The sequence below is a fragment of the Linepithema humile genome, chromosome 2 (assembly GCF_040581485.1).
Source record: "Linepithema humile isolate Giens D197 chromosome 2, Lhum_UNIL_v1.0, whole genome shotgun sequence".
Taxonomy (NCBI): domain Eukaryota; kingdom Metazoa; phylum Arthropoda; class Insecta; order Hymenoptera; family Formicidae; genus Linepithema; species Linepithema humile.
Window position 1 is genome coordinate 12,917,583 of NC_090129.1, and position 11,673 is coordinate 12,929,255.

Here is an 11,673-nt window from a genome sequence, read left to right on the forward strand (position 1 = left end):
GACTTTTACATAAAGCATAACGCATAAGCATAAGGAAATTGATTGGTCTATATATAAGCATAAGCAAATGCATAAAGAAACGGACCAATCAATTTCCTTATGCTTATGCATTATGCTTTATGCAAAAGTCTGTGCTCCCGCCTTTATAGTTCATATCATGTCACATATCTTATAGATTTTCAGTATTGACAATACTGCACGTTGCGCGTTGCACGTTGTTTATACGAGTTGACGCTTACATTGAGGATAGAGATAGCTATATATAATAGGGCTTTCTTTTGCAAAGAATTTTGACATTACTTTTCTGCAAACTTAATGTTAGTTACATAAATATTAATATCGATTATTTTTACTTTATATAATTCTATAAAATAGTTTTATAATATTTCTTTCTTATAAATTTAATATTAAAATAATATTAAAAAAACATTAAAACAACACAAAATCTTTATCATTATAACGTTATTTTAAACGTAAGATTTCATCAAATTAAAACTATTGTAACTATGTTGAACTTGCAGCAAATAGAAGTGTTAAAATAACATTGAAAACAAAGTTTTAAATAATGTTTTAAAAATACTTCTCTGATATTTAAGAAAACTATATTATAAAATAATATATTTAAAATATGTATACAACATTATATCTAAACATTATAAAAATTTACATAAAATTAATATTTCAAAACGTTGATTTAATGTTTCTTGCTTACTGGGTGTGTGTGTGTGTGCTACTCTTCGTGGGGACTAAAGAAATTTACATAGTACTGATATTCGCGAGAAAGCGGGAAAAGGGGGGAAGGTGGAGTGGAATATTTTATAGATAAATTGCGGCGAGTGGGTATCAAATGAAAGTCTGGAGGGAGGAGTTCGTCAGGAAGATCTATTACCCGATCGACATAATCGGGGAAGGGTTGATTTGGGAATGGAACCCTAGGCTCAGGAGAAACAGGTACAGGCATTATTTGTTCAAGAAACTCTACTGAAGGAGCTGGAGAGATGGACTGGAGTCGAGGTGCGGGGGACGGAGGAGACTGTATGTCATGTCGGTTATTTGTGACTTGTATCGATAATGTGTGTGTATGTGTGATGGGTGTTGCGGAATGACGAGTGGAGCGACGGAGGTGGTTAATTCTAAATCTAAAATACGGTGACGCAAGCGATGTTAATCCGGAGATTAATAACAAATGTCTCAATGTTTGAATTACTCGATATCGAGCAGAGCGTAAACGGCAGACGGGTTGAAAAGTTAAACTCGAATCGTAGTTCACTATAAAGAAGAAAAAAAAACTGAACTGAATCTGGTTGTATAACTCGAGGGGAAGGAAGAATGAACACAATAAAAAAAAAAATTTTTGATAGAGGGACTTACTGGTTGAAGATTTGTAGCGGTTAAAATGAGAACTACTACATATGATAAGGAAAAGATCAAGTTGTATTTTAAGATTTCTATATTTTAACTTGATGTTAATGTTATAATGTACAGATGAGGAGTGTGAAATAAACAAATAAAAATGATTAACGAAATACTAATGTTGTTATAGTAATTAAATAAACTATTTCTATGGCAATTAATCAATAATTTGTTTGTTGCTAATCACAACTCAATGTCAGTAAATAAGATTTTATCTTTGCCGGTAAAGTTAGTTGCGACGATTGCCACAGTACTCCCCCCCGAGCAATGTCCTACGTTGCGAATTGAACCTTCTTTCTCGGACCAGTATATGTTCTGAGTGTTCTGAGTGGCTCGTGAGTAGTAGAAGAAAACGTAGAATCTGTTTGATCTCTATTTGGTTCTCTAGGAAGGAATGCAGGTTTCAGCCGTTCGATAGTGACATTGACATTTTTACCTGCAATTTCTAAAGTAAAAACATTATTATTTATTCTATTTACAACTCGGAATGGACCGGAGTATGGTGGTTGTAACGGTTTTCTGACTGAGTCATTGCGTAACCAAACGTGAGTACAATCAAAAAGATTTTTGTGACAGAAAGGTGTCTTTTTTGTGTGATGTGCTACTGGTTGAGATTTAATTTCTCTCATGTGAATCCTGTGTTTTTCTACAAGGATCAGGAGAAAGATCTTCTTCAATAAAAAATTTTCCAGGAATACGTAATGTTGTTCCATAAAGCATTTCTGCCGATGATGCTTTTAAATCCTCTTTATAACAGGTACGTAAACCCAAAAGAACAGTAGGTAATAATTCTAACCAATTCTTATTTGCATGGCACATAATAGCACTTTTTAATGTACGATGTCATCTTTCCAGAATACCATTCGAGGCTGGATGATACGCAGAAATCCTTATCCGCTCGCAATAAGGTTGGTGAGAGCTTTAAAGAGAGTTGCTTCAAATTGAGGTCCTTGATCCGTTGTGATAGTATTCGGTGATCCATATCTTGCTATCCAATGATTGAAGAAAGCAGTTGCAACATTTTCTGCTGAAATTTCTTTAAGAGGAATAGCTTCTGGTTATCTCGAAAATCTATCGATCATGGTCAGGCAATATCGATAATTCTGACATGGTAATAACGGGCCAACTAAGTCTAAATGAACATGTTGGAAACGATGATCTGGAATGTCTATCTTTTCTGGAATATTTTTCGTATGTCGTTGTATTTTGGCACGTTGACAAGGTAATCACATTCTTGCCCATTCTTTAATGTCTTTATTCATAGAAGACCAAATAAATTTCTGTTGTATCATTTTACAGGTTGATCTTCCACTTGGATGAGATAGATTATGGACTACATCAAAAATTTTTCTCCTTAAACGTTGTGGAATGTACGGACGTATATTTTCAGTCGAACAATCACAAAGAATTGGAGTTGTTGTACCGGTAAGAATTAATTTTTGCAACTTGAGTGAAGGATTTGCTTGAAGTGTTACAAGTTCTTCATCCTCTTTTTGAAATTCTGCTAATTCTTCTAATGAAACAATGACCGGCATAGAAATTGCTTCAATTCGCGATAAAGCATCAGCTACAACATTATCTTTTCCAGAAATATGTTGGATTTCTGTCGAAAATTGAACAATGAAATCAAGTTGACGTATCTGTCGAGGTGACGCTTTGTCCAATTTTTGTCTGAAGGCAAAAACTAGAGGTTTATGGTCTGTTTGAATCAATAGTTGGCGTCCCTCAATTAAATATCTGAAATGTTTAATTGCTGAAAAAATGCTGAGCAATTCTCTATCGTAAGTACTGTAATTACGTTGAGCATTATCAAGTTTCTTTAAAAAGAAAGCAATAGGTTTATTAATTCCATCTATAATTTGTTCTAGAGAAGCACCAATAGCAATGTCTGAAGCATCACATGTAAGAATTAATGGAACTGTTGGAGCAGGATGAGATAATAATGTTGCTTTTAAAAGTTCTTCCTTACAACAATTAAAGGCTTTAATAGCATTCTCTGTCCAAAGAATTGGTCTTTTATCATTCTTCTTGCTATCTTTAAGATAGTCTGTAAGAATTGCTTGCTGTGAAGCAGCGTTTTTCAAACATCGACGGTAAAAATTAATAAACCCTAAAAATCTTCTTAATTCTTGAACTGTTTGAGGTTGTTTGTAATTAATAATTGTTTTTATTTTTTCATTTGTAGGTTTGATTCCTTGTTTGGACACAAGATATCCAAGGAAAGAAATCTCTTCTTTTCCAAAGAGACATTTAGAAACATTAACAGTTAATCCGAACTGTTTTAAACGTGAAAAGATAATACGCAAATGTTTGTGATGTTCTTCAATATTTGATGATGCAACTAATATATCATCAAGATAACAAAAGCAGAAATCAAATCCTGTTAATATTATATTCATGAGCCTTTGAAAAGTTTGAGCTGCATTTCGTAACCCAAATGGCATAACTAAAAATTCGAATAAGCCGAAAGAAGTAGTGACAGCTGTCTTAGGAATATCTTCTTTGGCTACAGGAACTTGATAGTATGCCTTTACTAAATCTATCTTTGAAAATATGGTCTTACCATGGAGACCAGATGTAAAGTCTTGAATGTGTGGAAGAGGATATCTATCTGGAAGTGTCACAGCATTCAAACCTCTGTAATCACCACATAATCTCCATGTGTCTTGTCCATTTTTGGGAACCATATGAATCGGTGCTGCCCATGGACTACTTGAAGAACGACAGATTCCCTGTTCCATCATGTGTTTAAATTCGTTCTTCGCAAACTTTAACTTCTCTGGAGATAAACGACGAGGTGTAGTCGCAACTGGAGAACCTTTTGTAACAATGTGGTGTTCCACTTGATGAATTCTATTTGCTGTAATTGGAGCAAAATGAGTTAATTCTGGAAAATCTGCGAGGATTTTATGGAAAGGTGAATCATGCCATGTTGTACAAATTGTAATCTGGTTAATATTTGTCAATTTTCCTTTTTGTGACAAACCAGTTATTGAATCTAATAATTTTTTGTGTTTCATATCAACTAGAATTCCATAATGACTCAAAAAATCTGCACCAATGATAGGTCGTTGGATATTTGCAATGCAGAATTTCCACTTAAGATCTCTGCGAAGACCAAGATCAAGAGCTACAGTTTCTGTACCGTAAGTATCTATCTTAGTACCGTTTGCAGCAAAAAGTTTTAATGTAGAAATTGAAGATTTCTGAAATATTTTTTTAGGAACAAGAGAAATATCAGCTCCCGTATCAATCAGAAAGTTCAAACTTGAAGTTTTATCGAAGACGATGAGACGATTGTTAGGTGAACCGTTGACTGTCGCCTCTTCCTTCAACGGTAAGCTTAGTTTTCCTGCTTATCTGTCTTCTCAGTAAGTAACTTTGACATTGAACAAGGAATAGTACATTTAAAAGCTTTTTTACCAAATTTCTTGTGATAAAAACAAATTTGTTCATCTTTTTTATCAGTTAATGCATTTTTGTTTCTAGATGATGATCTAAAACGTTTTCTTTCAAAATTTCTAGATTTCGATCTGTCACGGGAACGATTTACTTCTAATGCGGCTATTCTGCGCTCAAGATCAACAAGATTGCCTGATTTAAAATTTGATTCAGCAGACGGAGTAATCGCGGCGACTTGAAGTGATCCAGTGTCCCGGTCAACAATTTTATCCGCTAATTCAGCTAATTTAGCTAACGGACATTCTTCGACAACAGCTAAAGTTGCCTGTACGCGGTATGGTAAACGTTGCAACCAAATTGAATGTAGAACATTGGCCGAAATAGCTCCTCCAGCTAATTGTCTGATCTCGCGAAGTAAATCTGACGGTTTTTTGTCATTAAGTTCAATTCCCGCTAAAACTTGACGCAATCTTTTTTCTTCCGAATCCGTAAAGCGGTTAATTAATGCGTTTTTCAAATGATTATATTTATCTAATTCAGGCGGTCGTTCAATAATTTCAGCTACCGCGACCAATGCTTGTTCATCAAGATGACGAATTACAGTACTGAATTTTATTTCATCTGATTGAATACGGTATATTAAAAATTCACTCTCTAACTGAGCAAACCATAACTTTGGTTGTTTGTGCCAAAAGATCGGTAATTTCAATAATCTGAACTCATTCGCGTGAATCTCAATTGACTCACCTGAATTAGATGGACCGCTATTCAGCATCGTTGCTCTTTCTAATATATTTTGTGTTCCTAATGCTTCTTCTGGATTCGTTGTCATTTTCGGCAATGAAGGAGGTGAATGGTTAATAGGCATCTTCGTATTATGTCGTTCACAATTTAAATTTCCCGCGGCTCTTCAAGTAAATTAGATTTTTCCGATCACGTCGGGGTCACCAATTATGTAGCGGTTAAAATGAGAACTACTACATATGATAAGGAAAAGATCAAGTTGTATTTTAAGATTTCTATATTTTAACTTGATGTTAATGTTATAATGTACAAATGAAGAGTATGAGATAAACAAATAAAAATGATTAACAAAATACTAATGTTGTTATAGTAATTAAATAAACTATTTCTATGGCAATTAATCAATAATTTGTTTGTTGCTAATCACAACTCAATGTCAGTAAATAAGATTTTATCTTTGCCGGTAAAGTTAGTTGCGACGATTGCCACAGATTGTCGCAAAGTCTCGAAAGTCCACGTAACGCTAATCGGTTTAGGCTGGGGAGCCTCTGGCTCCGGAAACAAAATCAGCGATTTTTTAAGTTGTTGCTACTGATGGTAGTTGCACAATTAACTGGCACGATCTGGTTCACATTTTATGTTTTTTCTTTTAGTAATTCTGACAAAACTGAGTATTAACTGCACACTCTGAATTCTACCGATATATTTGTCCTCCGGAAAGAGCTGTCACGAGTTTTTATAATTGTTAATCCTCTCATTTACGTCCCTACTTAATAATTTCGGACGTTGGTCTGATGGAAAAATTAATTGGTCCTTTTGATCTCGGTGGGGCATAAAATCTAACATTTAAAAGAATCTATGCATTCTATTGATGGTATGTGAGTATGGTAGGGTGGTCTTAGTTCTTACGCAATGTAATTTGATCGCACAAGTTTATGATTGACCACGCATTCGCAGTGTGAAATATCCGATCTGACAAACACTCGACCGGTGTCGACTTTTCTGAATGACATTATTTATGTTTGTGCAAAAAATTCTTTTAGCGGAGCTGATGATTTGCTTGGTCTTAGCGTTTAGAGCTGCAGAAAGTTTAAGTTGCGATGATTTAATATTCAATTTATGACGTCAGTTTTGTCAAAAGTTTAGATTCAAATATCGTTCCCGTAAGTTAAATGATAATTTTTATTTGTTTATTGGAAGTAGCGTGAAAGAAGCTTCGTTAAGCTATGTCGACATTATTCAAATAGTTTAAAATTTATTACTTCCCGTGTTTGCCAGATACGGTTTCGTTTCTAATGAAATATAAACTCGTGAGAAAGAAAAGAATTGTGGAGTCCTATCAGGATGTAACAGTATTTTTTCATTTATTGCTATGTATGTAGAAATTGCAACGATATCAGATCTATCAAAAAAATTTTTGGAGCCATTTTCCAAACAATTAAATGGAAACTTTCGTTAGCATTTTGACTATAGCAATGCATCTAGTTAATAACTAGATATTATTAGACAGAGCAACATAAATTGGCTTTATTGCAACTTGGACATCTTTGTGAAGTGCCGGTTAATGCTTATAATATTTTAATATGCCCATCACTTTTGCTTTCTGCCAATTTATAAGGTCATAAAAGGCCTACAGCTACCGACGCTATTTACAAACAGTGGCCTTTGATTTAGGCGACACCGAAGCCGCCGATTCTACCGACGCGATGCGCGAGCGTTAGAGGCAAATAGCGGCTCATCCTTTCTTTTATTATTCTTTAGAAATAACAAAATGCGAACGCGGCCAATCGAGCTCGATGAGCGATGAGTCAGTCTTGAGCTGGCTTCCGTACGAAGCAGTTCTGTTTTTCGTGGCCGGCCGTCAATGTTAATCCACGCAAACATGCAAACGAATTATTAAAACATTTACGTACATTAAGCACGCCCACAATTTATTACGGAAACCCTTACAAATTGCATAAAGAATTTTTTCCTTTGAAGCCAAATTCGTGTTGTGATTTGTCATTCGTGGAACATTAATGATAAAATGGCGCCAGTATAGCATTTTTTATATTGTTTACCGTGTCATTATCTCGTATAATTTTATCATAATATTGTGTTGATTTTTGTCAGAAAGAAAAATAACACACACTGTTGATACAAAAGAATATATTTTGTCCGTACACAGTCGTAGAAGCAAGAAGACTGCACGAACTAACGAAAAGTAATACTGTATGCGCGAGAGCGTGATAAAGCGCAGACTAAAACAAAAGAAAAACGGGCATATCGATGACGACAAAATTTCCCTTCCTCATACACAGCGCTTTAAGCACTAGCGCAAATATATTAATAGAGACTGGAGAAATCAAATCTCCAACACTCCCACCTTTCGAGAGTCTCTATGCATCATACCAATTTTTGCTCTTAGGTTTTTAAAGATGTCTCGACTTAAAGGCTTAGTCAAAATATCAACAAGCTGTTCTTAACTACATACATATTCAATATCAATATCCCTATTAGCATACTTCCCTCGCACGAAGTGATAGCGAATATCAATATGTTTGCTTCTTTTGTGAAATTCTGGATTACGAATAAGCTTAATTGCACTTTGGTTATCTATTTTAATGAGAATTGGTTCGTCATTTTAACAATCGCCATCACGTAATAACTGTCTTAACCACAAAACTTCCTTTACTGCCTCGCAGGCAGCAATGTACACTCAGCCTCCGTTGTGCTGAGCGAAACTGTTCTCTGTCGGAGAGAACTCCAGGTTACTGCACCACCAGCTAAAGTGAATAAATAACCTGTCGTAGAGCGCCTGGTGTCCGGATCACCTGCATAATCTGAGTCCGAGAAACCACACAAATACTTATTCTTATATATTCCATCATACAAGACTCCTACATTAATCGTTCCTTTTAGGTAGCGAAACACATTCTTCACGGCGCACCAATGTTGTGTGTCGAAGCATGTCATGAATCTGCTCAGGTAATTCACAATGTACATTATATCAGGACGCGTGACAATAGAGAGGAACATTAAACTACCTATAGCTTGTCGATATGGCACATCTTTCTTATCTATATCGCACTCATTCGATGACAATAAACATGTACCTAGATCTGCAGAAGTTTCTTTGATCTTTGAATCGATTATGTTAAATCTCCGAAGAATACGCTTTACATACGATGCTTGATAAATTAGAATTGTTTTTGCTTTTATATCACGAACAATTTCCATGTATACGTAACTTCTCGTATCACCTATAGTTATTCTAAAATTTGACTCTAATTCTTTTAAGACTACATCAAGTGCCTTTTGTGACGCCGTCAAAATTAAACCATCATCTACGTATATTATCAAATAAGCTTTGCTAGACTCAAAATCACCTGTGTAAACACATGCATCTGCTACGCTTGGCACAAAATGAAAAAATTTAAGGAATGAATCGAATTTGCAATTCCATGTTCGCGACGCCTGTTTAAGCCCGTACAGTGACTTTCACAGTCTACAGACTTTATTCTTATGTATGGATATTACCCCATCCGGCACTTCCATATAGATTTCTTCCGTTAGATTCCCGTTAAGAAAAGCTGTCTTTACGTCAAACTGTCCGATCTTCATATTTTGCTGCACAGCAAGTGCCAACATCATCCGTATTGAGTCGTATCGGGCAAAAACCTCTTGATAATCCACACCCTGCTTCTGAATGAAACCCTTAGCACATAGGTGAGCTTTGTACTGGTAAGTATTTTCATGTGGATTGTGTTTCCTTTTGAAAACCCACTTGGATCCGATGGACTTTTTACCTTTAGGAAGATCTTCATAAGTCCAAGTGCCATTGAAATCATGAGTCTTTAGTTCCTCGCTGATTGCTTTCTTCCAGCAGTCGGCATCTTCGGCAACTACCGCTTTTTCGTACGACAAAGGCTCGTCACATTCAACTAAAAGACCCCGCACAAACCTTATGGAAAATGGGTCCCGGTGGATTTGGCTGAAACTTTGGAAATTTGTAGTTTACGTGATCCTGATGAAAAGTTCTCATTGCCCCAACTTGATTCATTGAGCCGTTTGAGCTCTAGGGACCGTTGAAAGTAGGAAATAGACGACTGCCACCGCCACCATGTAGGAAATCACCTGATAATGCCTCCCTCTCCTACCCTCCCCCCACTCCTCTCTCTCTCTCTCTTCCTCTCCCCCTTCCTTCTCCGTGTGCGTGTGAGGCGTGTGTGCGTGCGCGCGCGCGCGCGTGTGTGCGTTACAGCAGAGATGTGGACCATACGGTTCGTCATTTCCGCAAATGTATCATTCTGTCGTTAATGCCGGAAAATCATTCTACTTCGTAGACAAAACTGAAAACGGATCTACGATTCTCAGATCCAATATTTAGGAATCTATAAAAGATACCATCTATGATACCATATACGTTGTGTTTCTGTATTGTTGCCCCCGAGTTATTCCATAGTTATTCGATATATCCAATTTTCAGATTGGCACATGTATATTTTTGTTTTCTCTTATCCTGCATAGCTAATATTAAAGGCATTTTTATTTGGTGACTTTATTTTTTGAATGTACATCATCAACAAAAGGAAACATTGATAATCTGGTTTAGTCGATACAAACATTTTCTTCCTAGCGTATTTCAATAGCTAACTATGGCTTGGAGAAATCGTTTGAATTGTTACATTTGCAACAGAAATTTTGTACGGAATCAAATGAGTCGAATAGATACAGATGAAAATGCAAACAAACGTGAGATTGCTATCCGTAGACGTGATGATTTCCAGAGGCCACCTCTCGCCGTGACAAATCTTACGAGGATTTGTATCACATGTAATCAATCTATTCGCAATGAAATAACAGAAATGGAACGAGATAATACTTGTCTGCGACTCAATGTATTGACACAAACTGCGAATCGTACTTGTGTGATTTGTAATGCTGATGCCGATGTCCACAGGATTACACTTGAATGTAGAGTAAACGTTTTTGTTTTACGAGATATTTTCATTCCTGAAGATGTCAGATCATGTCAACATCATCTGGATGATAAAGGTTTTTTTCTTCAGGCTTTGCTACCTGGCTTGCGATCCATTAACAGACCTTACGTCATCAAAGGACTGCAACTTCAAATGTTCCTACAAGGACTCCGAAATGTGGCAAGGGATCAAAGAAGATTCGTTGATGAGAACAGTTTTACAGATGCTGAATTCGAATCCTTTTTTCCAGTAACCAAACAGCAGTTTCTGGAACTATTTGATTATTGCGATAGGGTGTCTTGTCCAGGCGGCTATAGATATGTTTCTAAGAAAGACTTGTTAATGTTCTTATGCAAAATGCGACAAGGACTTTCTGATGATTTTCTTAAAGTTATCTTCGAGTACCCGAGCAGACAAGCAACGAGTTTAGCCATTTACACTGTCCGACAATTTTTGATGCAACGTTTTGTTCCGACGAACATCGGTTTGAATGCAATCACGAGAGGAGATTATATCCAAAGACATGTAACTGATTTCGCTAATGAATTATATAATCCCGAACCACATATTCGTCGTGTAATCGCGTACATTGACGGTACTTATAGCTACATTCCTAAAAGTAGCAATTTTCGTATTCTCCGACAGTCATTTTGTCTTCATAAAGGACGACATTTACTCAAACCTGTGCTGATAGTCGCACCCGATGGCTACATACTCGATATTCAAGGTCCATATTTTTCAGACAGTTGAAATAATGATGCTGCAATCCTTCAGAATGAATTTTATAGGGATGTTGAAAGAATGCGAGAATGGTTCCAAGAAAGAGATTTAATGATAGTAAATAGAGGATATCGAGATGCTACAGAGCTACTCACTCGCCTTGGGATTCGGTGGAGGATGCCAGCACTTCTCGAACGAGGACAAAGTCAACTCCTTACAAATGAAGCTAATGATTCACGGATAATCACTAAGACGAGATGGATCGTGGAGGCCAGGAATGGCTATCAAATCTATCTTTAAATTCTTCCAGCAAACAATATCGATTCCTTATCTTCCTAATTTGAGTGATTTCTATTGTATTGCTGGTGCGATAATCAATAGGTATCATCCTTCTGTTCAAATGGAAGGAGCTAATAGAGAGTTGGCTTGTCAA

At 36.2% G+C, this 11,673-nt stretch overlaps 1 protein-coding gene across 1 annotated transcript; it reads left to right on the plus strand.

Annotated features, from left to right (window-relative positions):
- Positions 1 to 10,196: 10,196 nt before the first annotated feature.
- On the plus strand, positions 10,197 to 11,270 carry LOC136997831 (uncharacterized). The gene has a single exon (XM_067349230.1). The coding sequence runs from the start codon at positions 10,197 to 10,199 to the stop codon at positions 11,268 to 11,270; it is 1,074 nt and encodes a 357-aa protein (XP_067205331.1).
- Positions 11,271 to 11,673: the final 403 nt, after the last annotated feature.